This window comes from Phalacrocorax aristotelis, chromosome 7 (genome assembly GCF_949628215.1).
Source record: "Phalacrocorax aristotelis chromosome 7, bGulAri2.1, whole genome shotgun sequence".
Classification (NCBI taxonomy): domain Eukaryota; kingdom Metazoa; phylum Chordata; class Aves; order Suliformes; family Phalacrocoracidae; genus Phalacrocorax; species Phalacrocorax aristotelis.
The window spans coordinates 44326304-44341435 of NC_134282.1; the positions used below are offsets into that span (position 1 = coordinate 44326304).

At 42.5% G+C, this 15132-nt stretch overlaps 1 protein-coding gene across 1 annotated transcript; it reads left to right on the plus strand.

Annotated features, from left to right (window-relative positions):
* Window positions 1-34: 34 nt before the first annotated feature.
* Window positions 35-14923, plus strand: WHAMM (WASP homolog associated with actin, golgi membranes and microtubules). The gene is made up of 10 exons (XM_075100482.1): window positions 35-656; window positions 3970-4143; window positions 5480-5630; window positions 6135-6304; window positions 7015-7180; window positions 8132-8319; window positions 9776-9862; window positions 9947-10042; window positions 10418-10895; window positions 13656-14923. Exons 1-10 carry the CDS (start codon window positions 105-107, stop codon window positions 13940-13942), a joined length of 2349 nt encoding a protein of 782 aa, XP_074956583.1. The 5' UTR covers window positions 35-104; the 3' UTR covers window positions 13943-14923.
* Window positions 14924-15132: the final 209 nt, after the last annotated feature.

Consider the following 15132-nt stretch of genomic DNA (forward strand, 5'->3'; position numbering starts at 1 on the left):
ACGTGACGCGAGGGCCCCCCCCCCCCCCCGCCGGGTGCGCGCGCCGCAGTGGGGGCCGGTCGGTTTCTGTTTCGGTCGGCGGGGGCTGCGCGGCCGACGCCATTATGGAGCCGCAGCCGGATAGCCTGGAGGGGTGGGTGGCCGTGCGCGACACCGCCTTCACCGAGCCTCAGCCGCCGCCGCGGCTCCGCTTCCTCGTGGGCTGGAACGGCGTGGAGGGCGCGTTCGCCGTGACCTGCCACGGCCGGGCGGAGGCGGCGGCGTCGCCGCCGCAGGCCCCGCAGAGCTGGGCCGGCCTCTTCTCGGCGCCGGCCCTGCGCGGCGTCCACCGGCAGCTGGCAGCCATCTGTCCGCGCCTGGAGCCCGCCTTCCCCGCGCTGCCGCCCTCCCTGCCCGGCGCCGCAACCGCTGGCGGGCTCTGGGCCGTGCTGTTCCCTGGCGGCGCGGCGCCGGGCGAGGCCGAGCTGCAGGGGCTGTGCCGGCAGCTGGAGCTCTACTTGGGCTGGGCCCTGGAGCTCTGCGGTGGCCGCGTGGTGCTGGACGTCCTCTTCGCCGCCGACCGCCGCCGCGACGACGAGTACTTCGAGAGTCTCCACGAGCTCCGCGGGAGGGCCCTGCGGGGCCACCTGGCCCGGGCCAAGGAGGCCCTGCGGCGGGTACGGGCCCCGGGGCCGGGCGGGGGGGCGGAGGGGCCGCCCCGCAGCGCCGGCGGGGCCCGAGGGGGCCGGCGGCCTGGGGCAGCAGGCGCGCCGGGCTTGGCCTGAGGCTGCCCCTGAGGGGTGCGGGGTGGGGGCGATGCAGGGGCACCCCCTGCTCTCCCTGCGGGCAGGACAAGGGTTTCCCTCGGTGTAGGACCACTTTTGCTGTTCCCTGCTGCAGCACGGCTCGCAGCTGTACCTGTCTGAGCCTCTGAGCTTAAGCACCTCTTGCTTGCCTGGGAGTTGCATGCATGAGGCTGGCAGCCTCTGCTGCAAGAGCTTCAGTCGCTCAGGTCAAATACACATTCGGATAACGTGAGCAAGGGTGACTAAGTCACTAATACCATCTTGCTCGTAGTATTGTCCAGTGTTCAGATTGGTGCTTACACAAACACTTTTTTGATTGTCTGGAATCTGCTAGGCCAACTTTCTCAAGTACTGAGTGTCATAAGTCTTTCTAAGTGCTGCTTTATTAAGTGGGGAATAAACCAACTCTGGGTGCGCACTCAGTATAAGACGTTGGGGTGCTTACTTAAGCTGCAAGCGCTCCTACAAAAACACGTTGCTAAAAATACCCAGCTGTGTTGTGCAATGGGTGGAATGATAACATAAAGGGAGAGTACAACCATGTTCTAATTTTCTAACCTCCCTGTGAAGGTCTCAGACTGCCTGTTTGCAGTAATGCCTATAACTGGGGGATTCTTAGTTAGGTCTTTTATTAAAACCAAACCTAGCCATAGGCCTATGCCAAGTATGTGTTTTGTAGTCAGAGAAGCTGTGTTGTTTTTCAAGTGTCAGATTCTGGCCTAATGATTGTATGAACTAATGATGATGTTAGCCCTTTCTCCCTTTAGTACTATAAGTTTGTTTTTGCTGTAGATAGGTTCCTGGCTTTTCTCCCCTTGTAGTAAACATGAATTTAAACTCTAGTAAAATGGTTGCAATGAGGATGTCAGTATGTTAAAACAAGCGTTACAGATACATTAGGCTCACCAGTGTGTTGCTGCTATAGTTTTCTTGCTGTATCTGTTTGCAGTCTATTTCCTGGCAAAGTAGGCTGAAAGGTATTTTATGAAAGTGGTCGTGCTTTGGAGGGAAGTTAAGACAATTGGCTTTAGCCTTCTGTTTCCTATTTCAGTATTTAACAGCTGTAACAACATTACTGTTTCAGGAGGACACTATTTTTAAAAAGAAAACTTCAATTTACATGAAATTCATGTACAGTGTTGTATATAAAAGGTACAGTTTCTCTAACTGACTATAACAGTTCATGGCCCAGTTAGAAATATATTCTAGCCACCATGTTCTTTTGCAAGCAGCCCAAGCATGTGCAGCCATGAGGCAGTTTGGGGTTTGGTGGTTAAGTATAGCTCGGTGCCAGTTATTCTGTTATTTCCAACTATATTTTGGATATGGCTAAACAGGCTACAAAGTGTTGTTGTATTTGCAGGCCTAACAGGGACATAAATTCATTATGTTGCAGTCTAGACCAAGTTACACAAGATTCAAGAAATAAAACCTGCCTCTTCTGGCACTAAGTTAGCCTTAAGTATCTGAGTATCCTTATTCCCTTTTAACATTCATGTCCTTCTCAAATACTTCATCCTCTGGGCCAGGAGATTAATTTTGAAGAATTCAGAAGATACCGATACAAGATGGAGGAGAGTATTGTAAATACTTTTTTTGTGTGTATGTGTGTTCAAAGACAAAGGAAAAAACCCAAGAGCAATACCATTACAACAACCAGAGCAGTCAGTTGGGCTAACGATGAACCAGAATTCTGTGGAAAGAATATCAGGTTGTGTAAAAGCAAGATTTTACTTTGAAATAGACAAAATGTCACACCCCCCCCCAACCCCTGTCTGTCCCCAAGAAAACCCCAAACCCGTGTAATGAATGTCTCATGAATTGACTTTGAAATTTTACTGATATTTCCCATTCTGCTCACTATAAGCATCCTTCAGGAGCAGCATGACACTCACTACTTGCTTTGAGAATGGAAACCAAAAAGTGAACTATTGCGTTTCTATTTGGCTTTGATAGTGGAGGAAAAAAACCAGACAATTAAATTGCTGCAGGTGGGCCCTAGGACTGTCTGAGCTACCATGAGCTCCTGGGGAATCCTAAGGGGCCACAGGACTTCTGGGATTATCAGAAGTTGTTGCAGTTCAGATCCTCTTGTTCCCATCCTGCGTGTGCTAGGCCTCGAGGGAGGATTGGTGGGAAATGCCCTTGAGCTGACTTCTACAGGTTTTCCCTGGGGAAGTGCCTTTGCAGCTGGGAACTTTGTTCCTGCTGTCTTACCCAGACTTAGCTGGCAAGAGCAAAGGTGATCGTTTAATTTCAGTGCTTCTCAGTTGCAACACAATCAAGCTAATGTTTCTAATGCTTTTTCTCATTTTTGTAGCACTAGATACCCCCCATTCCCTTCCCTTACAGGGCTGTAGAGCAAACGCTGTCCTTTCAGGAAGGTCTGTGTTTCTCAGAGGAACTTAGCTGTGTTCTCTCAGCTGGCTCACTCTGTCCTGGCACGCAGAGCGTGCCATGTTCTGTGCTAGGTGCTGTCAAAGAAAAATCTTTGAAGCTTTGACTGGTGCCAGTAAAAAATGCAATGAGGGGAAGTTTCCAACTTTATATTTTGTCATAGAAGCAAATAAGGGCTAGTGTATCAGAAAGGCAGTTGTTCCATGGAAGAATTACAAGTTACGAGGTATAATATCCCTAGAACTGAACTATTATAAATTATATAAATGTTAAAGGAATTTAACTGCAGGGTATATCAGGAGTAGAAATCTGTTTCTGAATTCATATTTTTAAATGGCAATCTGATTTTTTATGCCTGAAGTTGGAAATTCTGGATCCAGAAACTCATTTCATATTAGCAGGCATTTAGGAATTGTGGAAGCAATGCAAGAGCTAGTTTAAGAATACCTTACTATCCTTCCAGTACACAGACTTCCCCGGTTTCCCATTTGTGTTTATAAAAAGCAGCAACCAAGTCACCTGTACACAGCTATTAGAATTTCTGTGGTGGAAGCCCTAGGCAGTCTCCCAGTGCAATATGCAGCAGTTAGTGCCTTTAACAGTGTGGTGTTAAAGATATTTCCAGCTAGGGGTGGCTGCTGAATGCCTGGCCTACGCCTCCTGTGTAGGGGGAAGTCTTGCCTGTTCATCGAATGACAAATGGCAGGTCCTTTCCACAAAAGCTTGTCAGCAGTCAGTGCACATGAATGCAAAGCAGCTAAGTCTGATTTACCTTTTATCCCACTAGGTTCTTCAGCAGCATAAAAATGCTGACACAATGGTGGCTTTGATGAAGGTTTATGAAGAAGAAGACGAAGCTTATCAGGATTTGGTCACCATGGCAACACAATTCTACCAGTATTTACTGCAGCCCTTCAGAGATATGCGAGAGCTGGCGACACTGTACAAACTGGAAATCCTGGTAGGTTTGCCTTTACAAAGTGAAAGGACAAGTTATACAGTAGGGCATCAGCTGCTCTTGGAGTGGTTTAGACTCAAATCACTTAACATTCTCTACTTCTGTCTGTACCTACTTTTTTTTTGCCTGCCAAGCCACCAAACATGACTGAGAAATTCAGAGTTAGGGTAGAACCACTCTGAGAGAGAGGATCTCGAGAGTCCCTGACACTGACTTGAAAAGAACTGCAGCTGTCTTCCCACCAGTGTCCCACTTCCTTTTGTTTTGAGGACTTAAAAGGAAAACATCCCCAAGATCCACCTCTCTGGGGTTTACTCTGGTAGGCTGACTTTACAGAGATTTAAGTAGCCTTCGTTGTGGGATTAGTTTGTGACGCTGAGAATGCCATCCCCCAGCAATGCTGATGCACCAGATTAACTCAGTTGTGGTGGTAGAATAGAAGGCAGAGGAGACCTTATCACAAAAAGTGGTTTTCTACTGCTGCTACAACCTGCTAGAAGTACAGTTTAAAACATGTCAGTTGTCACTGTGTGCATTTAATTTTATGTGCATCTTAAACTGGAAGTTACGGTGCCCCTGGAAAAGACTGCCATCTACTGTTTTGGTTTTTCCTTAAATAGTCTGTTAAAATTGAAGTGAGCTGTTAATGTTCTCAAAAAGAACAGAACGGTTTTGAGTTTAGACTAAGGTTCTTGGATACTGAAGGTCTAAATCTGTGACAATAAAATACCCAGTATGCTGTACTGAAAGTGAAAATTTGAATGGATGAAACAGAAAGTTTGTTTCTGTATATAAAGAAAAACTCTTAAGGGATATTTAGGCTCATTTGGAATCTAATTCTTTAAAAAAAAGTTTGAATACTAGTCTTGTATGCATGTATACTTTATGGACTTGAAAATACTGTCTTATGTTTCTTTTCAATATCCCTGTTCCTCTGTTAAAGAACTGCCAAACTGGAGAATCTGACAGTGCGATGTGCTGTCAACACATGGAGAAAAATAGAACATAGAAGAGTGGTTTTGAGTTACTTTTAGTAACAACTGAAAACATTTGTACTGGATGTGGTTTTTAAGATGATAGTTTAAAAATATTTTAATAATTAAGTTATCCAAAGTTAAGCATGAAGTCATGATTGGGGAACAAAGGTTCTGAGTTAGCCTAGAGAATGAGGAACAAGGCAATACATAGGCATGAGCAGTGATTCACTTTGTGACAGGTGAGGGGAAGGTCATGTTTGCCACCATGCTCTGCCTTGCTTGAAATGTCTCTCAGTATAGCGTAATGCAGGCTGCACCACTGTGGTAACCAGTTGGTATCTGAGAATTTTGTCTCCTTGCAGAAATCTTTGCAGTATGATAATTTGGGGCCTAAAAGAGTAGCAGCTTTGCAGAAAGATGCTGAAGAATGGACTAAGCGAGCTGAGAATGCTGTGTGCTCTATTCAGGATATCACTGTGAACTACTTCAAGGAAACTGTAAAGGCTCTGGCAGGTAATCAGAATGATGTATACAAGAGGTTGTGTAAATACCTAGGGGACTGAGCAATTCTTGCCACCTTTGCTGGTCTCTCTCTGCAGACCCTGAGGTTAAGATGAGTGCCCAGCTTAAGAAAGAAACATTTTATTCACCTAAGTTTTATATCTTTTAACCAATTTGGCTTGCACACAGACGTTGCCAAGGCCTGAGACATAGGGCTGCAAATCTCTGAACAGCAACCATGCACACTTCTAGTGCTTGGTATACAAGCCTTGAGGATTTCAGCATGTTAACTGAGTAGATTGCTGAGTAACTGTTAAAGCATGTTTCCATGGTACAATGAAGTATTTTACTTACATAAAATCATAAATTCAACCTTTTAGTCTTGTAATTTTTAAGAAGCTTCAGAAACTGTTTAATAGCATCAATACTTCTAGTACTGCAGGTACAACAGAAAAGCATAAGGTCTATTAGTACACTGCACTTCTCATATCTTATTGTAATGTTTTTAATCTGCAGCAATGCACAAACAGATGGAACAAGATCAGGAAAGATTTGGTAAAACCAGCTGGGCATCAGCTTTGCCACGATTAGAAAACCTGAAATGTATGCTAGCTAAAGAAACTCTTCAGCATCTGAGGGCAAGAGAGTTGTGCCTGAAGCAGAAGAGAGCTGGCATTCAGAAAAGCGTAAGACCTTGCAAAGCCTCCTTTTCTGTCACTATTCTGTGAAGGGCTGATCAAAACCTACTGGAAGTGGTCATGGGGAATAGACTTTCAAAGTCTTTGTTTATGAAAAATCTTAGGTTTTCAATATGGTTTTAAGTTATGGAAAAATGCATGACTCTGGTTTTTTAAAATTGCTCCTGCACAGACAAGGACACTTAGCAAAGGTTAAGATACATGCTTTTACAGTTCAAGTGTCTTATTAGCATTTGTGATATTAATCTTTAAAATTGTTAGGTTTAGGGAGATAAAGACCAGATATTATTTTCAGAGGACACTGCAAAATAAAGATACTTACCTAATTTTAATCTTCTGATCTTGATTTGATGCCATCTAACTGCTGCTAGGACTACTGGATATTTATTTTCCAAGAGTAGTGTACTGCACTGTATGTAATTGTTTTCAGGAGCAGTATTATTTGTGCAGATGATAATGAAGTCTTTCCTGGTAGACTTCAGGTAAAATTACACTTTAGGTTAATAAGGCTCTCTGTTCCTCTGAGTTTCTGTTCCAAGCTATTTCTAATGTTCTGTTGTTTCCATACCAAAGGACCTAAGCAGCTGCCAGTTAGGCCAGGCTTTGTACGTGTATTTGTGCATGCATGCGTGTTTCGTGTGTGTTCCATATTTCATTTTGTTATTAATGCTTTTTATCTTCTGTTTGGGTCTATACAGATGGAGAACCTCAGTGAAGAAGAAGAGAACCTGACTGTAGTGGAGGAGCTGGAAATACAGTATTATGAAATGCAGCTGGAATTATATAATGTACAGCTTGAAGTATTGAAACATGAAGAGATGCTGCTTATTGTACAGTTGGACACTTTAAGGAGACAGATTAAAGGTAAGAATAAAGAAATATTTAAGCACATATCTGAAACACATGAGTGATATAGCCTGCTCTGTTTTAACTTAAAAAAAAAAAAATTATCAGTGCTGAGGTCTTGATAGTAGAAAGCATCGTTGGAAAACATTGATGCCTGGCACCATCTAATATTTTGTCTTCTGACTAATTAGACATTAATTTGATAACACGAGTTTAAAAATAAGCCATACGGGTAGCTCATCTTGCCAGCAGCTGTGATATGTGCATGCACTGGTTTAGCAAATGGAATGACTTCCATAGAAAATACTTAACTGCTCTGAGTTACATGATCTTTGAACAGAGAATATGGATATCATGACTTGCTGAAATGGGTCCTGAAATTCATCACAAATCTGTTGTAATTTAATTTGTAGAAATTGCAATATCCTGTAATGACAAAAAGAGGTAATTACAGCTAGATGGTACTTGAATACTGCTATACTCCAGTTTAAGTGTCTCTTCATAACATATTTATGACCAAATTAGGCACCAGTCTTGTTTACGCTTATTTGTTCTTATGAATTCTCTAATACTGTGGTGAACTGTGAAGTAAGCATTGCTCCTGCTTGTTGCATAATTAAAATGTGGTAAATAATAAAATAAGTCACCCCGTGTTGATCAGAACAGTCTTCAGTTTTCCAGGAAAACTTCAGTCAGTGAGGGTAGGAGTTAAAGCACAGAGGGCCATTTGAAAGAGCAAGCTAAATAACAAATGCTAACAGCACAAATTTGATCCTGCAAAGCATCCCTGTGAGTAACGTGACATGTTTGCATAAGACTTTGAAGGACCAAGCTCCACTCTGGAGCATTACACTTTCTAATAACTAACTTACTGCTTTCAGTGGCTTTTAAAATGTCATTAGTTTTTTAAATGTTTAAATAACTGTGGCAATTTTGGGGTTTTTAAAAAAATGCCAAATGCCTTTTTAGAGAAACAGGATGAAGTTGTTTACTATGATACATGTGAAAACCCTGAGGAGCTCAAGGTCATTGAACAGACAATGGGACAACATTACGCTAACTTGTCAGAAATGACGATGCTGAGGCAGAAGACTAAGCAGTTGGAGACAAAGCGTGGGACTGTCTGTGCGAGGAGAGCCTACCTCAGGAACAAAAAAGTAAATGCAGTCCTGGAGATGTGCATTTTCTTTAGCTGATGTCTTGACTCAAGAGGGATGGCCAGGAAACAGCTAGGGAAGCTTTGGGTGGAGCATATAAAATAATACATGACTCAGTGCCAAAGCCTCCAAACAGAGAGGGGCAACGCGATTTTTTTAAAGCCAGCTTTACACTCCACTGTGTGGTGCAAGTGCCTCTCTAGTTTATTAAGATAACACAAACTTACATGGGTGACCCAGGAGGTGTTCCCGTATCAGCTAAACCTTACCAGAGCCCTGCTGTGGCCAGATGGAGCTGTGGCCTTTTACAAACCTTTTACAAAGCAGCTGCAGTACAGGAGGAAACCTGGCATGTAATGAAGGAAGCTGTGGTGACAGATACTTTACTTTTGCATAGGAGGGAGGGGAAAATTTAACTGCTACAATTCTCTCTCCAGCCTCTCAGTTCTGTGCAAAGGGCAGTTTTTTCCTTTGTTTTCCATTCAGAGCAGGACACTAGGAAGACACAAGTGAGGTCACAGTTAACTCGTGAACCTTCCCAGTGAGCTGAGCTTACCTTACATCTGCGCAGTCCTGGGGCAGAGAGCAGAATTTGCTCCAGTCTATCCAGCCTTTTACCCCTCACTAGCCTGGACAAAATGGGAGTGACATTGGAAATGTATTGTGAGCCATCATTGTTTCTTGCTTGCAACTGCTTCCTCGGCAGACACTTCCTTTGCTTCTGTTTTCATTCACTTAATTGCTGTCTATTGGTTATATAACACTAAAGCCAAATGCCAGATGATTTGGAAATGCTTACTCAGCCATGTGGATAATCCCCCTCTGTACAGTGACAAATAGCGACTCCCAGAGAAAATATTGAAGCCTGCAGCTTCTCTGCAGCACTTTGTTACTAAAGAAGGTATCCCTGTTAGGCATTCATTGTGCTTCCCATACCCTTGCTTCCCTGGCTTTTGTACTTGGGAGCTATGGCAAATGAGGGACAGTGGGAAAGTAGCCTTGCATTTTTCTAATGCCCGGCTATCTTCCCTCTTGCATTCTTCCTCATGTCTTTGCACCGCTTCCTTCCAGCCGGTACCTGGGTGAAATTTCTTCAGAGCTTGTTGCTGCTTTCTTTTTTTTTTTTCCCCTTTTCTTTCTTCTCTGTTTTTTTAACCTAAATGTAGGACAGAGGGATCGATTCAGATCTGGGTATGTTCCCTCTGCAGCATGAATAACCCTATCATTAATTAGGAGAACAAAATATCCCATTGGCTTTAGCCATGAAGGAGTCCCACAGACTTTACCTTCAGGGTCTCACATCTGCCACTGATTGAGCTTAGCCATCCTTTTTGGCACAGCTAAGCACTTGATATTAGTTGCTGTTTAGTGGCTTGTGTACAGGAACTAATGGCACAGGTGGTGCCCAGTAAACGTGAACTAACCAAGGGTTGCATGAATTTTGCTGTTCTACCAGGATCGATGTGAAGCAAGCCATCGGCAGAGACTGCAACAGGCAGAAGAGAGCAAAAAACGCTTCCAGCAGCATCATAGCATACAGATAGTGAGTACTGAATAGCAGCCTTGGAGAATCTGGTGGCTGCTTGTTTTCACACACTAATGCTCACTTACTTGTGTTTTAATGCAGAAGAGAGACAAGCAAAAAGAGGAGGAGAAAAAGAAAAAAGCTTGGATAAGCCAGGAACGTCAGAAAACACTGGAGAGGCTGAAGACATTCAGAGAGGCAAGTACTGTGAACTTACATAGTCCTAAGTGGTGTCAAAACACGTCAGGAAGTAGACATAGCTCATGTGTAAGCACAGTCCAAGTCAGAGACAACCGTTTGGATAGCCTAAAGTAGGACTGTGTATGAGTCAAGAGGATTAAATCCACTAAGAATATAGTTTCCAGGTGCAGAACCTGTTGCAAAGAATACAAGTGAGGAAATGGCTTTGAAAGAAGTATCTTGATATTAATTTAAGTTTGTTCAGGGTTGAATTTTCTGCTTGAATGGGTGAGTGGAACAAGTCTATACTCTGTGGCTATTTGTCTCTTTGGGGTTTGTGTTTTGGCCAGTCCAATGGAGATGTGACCTCTTGCCTTATGATTTGTTTTTCAGAAGTGTCCACCTCATGTTGTTCTGAAAACATCTCATCCCCAGCCTCTTAGTCCCAACCTGCCACGAAACATCACTCAGCAGGTTGCAGTACTGTCCCTTCCACCTTCGTCGAGAGCAAGGGCAGCTCCAGAGCAGCCAAAGAGCATACTGCTAGTAGATGCCGAAGACTCAAAACCTTCATATCACAATACCTCAGCAGATATACCTGTCCAGATTTTTGTTACTGCTGTTGACTCAGAGCAAGAAAAGCACAGTGGGGGATTGATGGTCTCTCCATCCTCACCACCACCACCACCCCCTCCTCCACCTCCTCCTCCTCTACCCCCTCCTCCCCCACCTCCCTCTTTACCCCTTCAGTTAAAGACACCGTCAGCAATAGTGGATAAGCCACTTCTCCTTAGCTCCGATGTCCCCACAGAAAGCCCTGCACTGCACAAACAGGATGACTCATCCAGGAGGTCTATAAATAATTACATAGGTAAGAAGGCTCACATCAACTGGTGGTGTTTGGTTTTTTTCCGTTTCCTGTATTTTTCTGTTCTCCCTCCTTATGGTTCTGGACAGGAATAGTATGCAGTCTTGCTCAAGAGACTGAAGCTCTTGGAAAGCTTAGTCTAAGAAACCACATACAATAACACTGACCATAACTCAGGATGCTAAGTGAGGAACAATGATTTGTATATCCCTTTTGATACACTTCACAGGGTCCTCACGCTCACGAGTGTGTGACTGCATTTTTGGGGAAGTGCTATGAGTCTTTTAGGACATTTGAACTAGAATCTCTTCCGGAATCCTGCATTTATTAAGTACAGCCTTACAAGTTAGTTTAAACCATGCTTAATCACAGCACTACTAGTTCTGTGGAGATTGTAATTCAGGACCTGCATTTCTTATGACACTGCAAATCCCACTGCAGTAATAGGTAGGAAGGTGTCAGAAGAAATTTCAAGGGGAGGGTGTTTATTCATGTTGTTTGGTGAGAAGCAATGTTTATTACCAAGTTTTTTCTTGCCACAGTTTTGCAACTTTTGAACTGAATGTGGCATTTTGATGGAGGATTAATCACCTGTCTAGTCAGAAGACTACTGTGGGTCAATTTGTGGTTGTACTAAGGCTGCACTTTACATACTACAGAGCTAGCAGCTGGGCTGCTTGCATTTCTAAGATATGCACAGCCTGTGTCCACTTACAATTTGCTTGGTTTCTAAATAAAAGTTTCTTAAGAGAATTCATGCAGAATTCAACCAGGATTTGAAAGGCAGATGGATAGCTTTGGCACATGAACGTTCCTAGGGCAAAAATTCTGCTCTGTTACACTTCTGCTTTGTTAGCAAGACCACGCAGGTGTAATTGAAGGCTGACCTTGGCAATTGAAAGAGTAGTTTGAGAATAGAGCTCAGCAGCCTCCGAAGGCTGCACTGGTTACATCCTGCTAACAGGCTTATTTTTATCTCTAAAGCAAGCAGATATTTTGACTATGTCAGGGAGATTGATCTAAGTTGGAAGGCAGCAATTTTTTATTGTCATTTTTACAGTGGAGCTTATGCTAGAATGAAACATGTCTTTAAATGTGGTACATTCCTTTTCCTTTTCAGACTATTCACAATACATCTAAGCGGCCTTTGTATCGTCTCAGTTAAGAGGCAAACCACAGGCAGAAATACCAAGGAAAGTTCAGCATTTTCAGTTTTTCCAAGGGGAAGTACAAGCAGCTGAAGGGCTGAGATGCAATTGAGTTACTGTGCCAGACTACTGTGCATCCAGTGGATCAGTGTGCGGACTTCAGTCTGGGAGGTCTGTGGGTTAACTACCACAGATATGCTTAAGAAGCTTTGATTAGCAACAGGGGTTGTACACCAGAGTAGTCTGATTGCTACTAGAATAGCCTTGTTAGCAGCTAATATTTACTACCACTCACAGCCTAACATTGTGTCCTTTCATTATTTTTGGATAAGAAAAAAATCCTTTTTGTTAATCAGAGAGGTCTCTTTGGTTGTTTACACCTATTTAATGAAGAAACTCAGCATGGTAATTGCTGTAATAGTAATCAGTAAAATACTGCCACAGGAACTTGCTGAAACAGCTTCATAAACAGGTTTTAGTTACACATAGACTACTCATGTATTTGCACATGAAAAGCCAGGAGAGGTTCATATTTTGGTGTTGAAAATATTGTCTGTAACGTGTTAACATACTTTCCAAGGGGAACTTCTATGATTTGTTAGACTAGTCTTACCAGGCAGCCCATTTGATTAATAGACTTAAGGCGTTCTTACTTCACGGCTTTGTGAGACAACTTGGTGGATCTTTGATCCTTTTCTGGCATCTCAGTCTCTGAAGGTACCACAGGATTTAGCAGAATATTATTTTAAGTGCTTGATCACTTGAAAGAATATGTGATATGAATCACATAACCTTCTGTGCACTGTGCATGGAAAAAATACTTCCAGCTGTGAGGCATTGATGCTCTGAACCTACGGCTGTAGGAGTTGACTGCTGTCCAGGGAAACTGCCTCCCTTTGCGACAGTCTGAAGCTAGCAAGAAAGAATCCAACAGAAGGAGTAAAATTCAAATTAGTGTGTGTCAAGAGAACTAGTGGAAGCTCTCTCAGTATGGTGTCCTTTACGGTCTGAAGTTCAGAAGCATACACCCGAGATTTAAATCATGTTGTAAAATGGAAATTATTTTTTAAGTCCATACAGAAAAGAGCTGCCTGCCTGCCTGCTTAGGGCCTGATCTGGCTCCCACTGACTTCAGTGGTGCAGTTTCAAGGCCTTCTACTCAAATCCTTTCATTTTTCTCTTGGCTGAGCAAAAATGCAATTGACAGTCACAGCAGGCATCTGAGCAAGCTAGGAGGAATGGTAGATTGTTTCAAACACAGAATAGAAGAGATTTTTTTGGTTCAGTGAAATTTTTTTGAAAGCCCGTAAAGTTGTAATGAAAAAGAAGCATCCTCCTTTGTGTATAATTCCTTCCTTAGAGCACAATCTTGTATAATGTTGAAGAGGCATTGGATTCTCAATTCCAGATATAAAAGTTTTAACTGCTTTTTAAAAGCTGTTCCAGAGTGTTGTGTTGCAGAAGCTTGAAGGAGTCTGTGCCAGAACAGACCAGTCTTTTTCCTGTCTCTAGCAAACATGAAAGGAAGAACCCTGAACACTTGGGTAAGGTTTTATGCCTCAAAGTGTGGTTGTCTTGTTCTTTCTTCTGGTAACAATACATGTATGTGTTGCAGGTTCCATGGATGAGGTTTTGGCTTCTCTAAAACGTAATGAAGTTCATCTTCGCAAAGTGGAACATCCAAATCCGTATGCTTCTGTGAAAGACAACATCCTCTCTGCCATAAGGCAAGGAGTTAAACTAAGAAAAGTGAATCGAGATACTGAGAAAGACGTCAGTAAAGGATCCACTAATGAGCTAGAGAGAAGCATTAAGGCAGTCATCCAGAGAATTAAGAAAGTGTCTGCTGATTCTGAAGAAGAAGAAAACAATGATCAGAATAATGGAGAATGGGATGGCTAACCAATTCAGAGTAACAGATGTACGGACTGGAACAGTATGTGTGTCTCATTTTGCCTGTTGTAGAAGACTGTCCCTTTCAAAGTGAAAGAACAGCATGATGTGTGTGTGTTCTTCTCACAGTCCAAGATATGTAAAGCGAAAGAATCCTAATGATTTTCTACAGGAGCTCCAAATCATTATTTTTGCATGAGAAACCATACTCCAAAATATGCTTGCATTAATAGGTATTTCTGGCTCAGCCATGTAGAATTTTCACCAATCTGAAGACAGCTAAGGTGCTGGATTGAAATATGTGTTTAGGTTGTTAATACACAGTAAGTAATGCTATCACAACACAGTTTGAGTGAATAACAAACTGAAAATCTATTTTGTCAGGTAAACGTAGAACCAAATAAATCTGTGTCGATAGAGGCAGACCAGAAAATTTGGCATAATCTGGAACCTCTCATTCCTACCTCCGTTGTCCAGAAATTTCTTTAACATTTTGCTTGCCTAATACAGCTCACTCTCAACTAACTTCATGGATCCTCCATTTATCATGTTATAGAGTGTGCAGTTACGAATGAGCATGGTAATACTACTTGGAAAAATTACTGTCAAATTTGAAATAAACACTGCTGTAGTAATTACCAAAGAGTTTACTTTTTAGCTGGAAAGTTATATAGAGAGAATTATTAGATGCTTTTCGTACATCTACAATGAAGTGTTGGCGTGAAAGAAAGAGCCAAAATATTGTATATGATATTTTCTGGGATCTAGCCCTGTAATACAGAGCATATTTATAGCTACTCATGAATTTAAATTATCTGCCTTATAAATGGCAGGTATTTGCATTGTGCCTGGAACTTGACTATTTAAAAATTCAGCTACATTCAATTTATAGACTGTTTCTATTTGGAGTAGGTAGTGACAAAAATGATTCAAAGTTTCTTCTGGAGTTTATACTGACCCTTAATAAAAATATATCCTGACAGAAGTGTATTCAGTGTGCTGTCATTTTAGGATACTGTGGTGAAGTAAGCATTTTTTACACCATCGTACTCTGGATTTTGATAGCAAGTGGCAGTCATACAGCAACTGCACTCTCTCACTTAAGTTATATGTAAATGACCTTATTTTCTCAAGTATTTATGAATTGTAATTTGGTAACAAAACAGCAAATATGGTGCTTTAGTTCCCTCTTTTCCTGT

Excerpts from the sequence above, each read along its gene's own strand:
- WHAMM (XM_075100482.1), top strand. The coding sequence starts at position 105 with ATGGAGCCGCAGCCGGATAGCCTGGAGGGGTGGGTGGCCGTGCGCGAC. Across the intron at positions 657-3,969 it reads CCAAGGAGGCCCTGCGGCGG|GTTCTTCAGCAGCATAAAAA; the intron begins GTACGGGCCCCG and ends TTATCCCACTAG. Across the intron at positions 6,305-7,014 it reads GAGCTGGCATTCAGAAAAGC|ATGGAGAACCTCAGTGAAGA; the intron begins GTAAGACCTTGC and ends GGGTCTATACAG.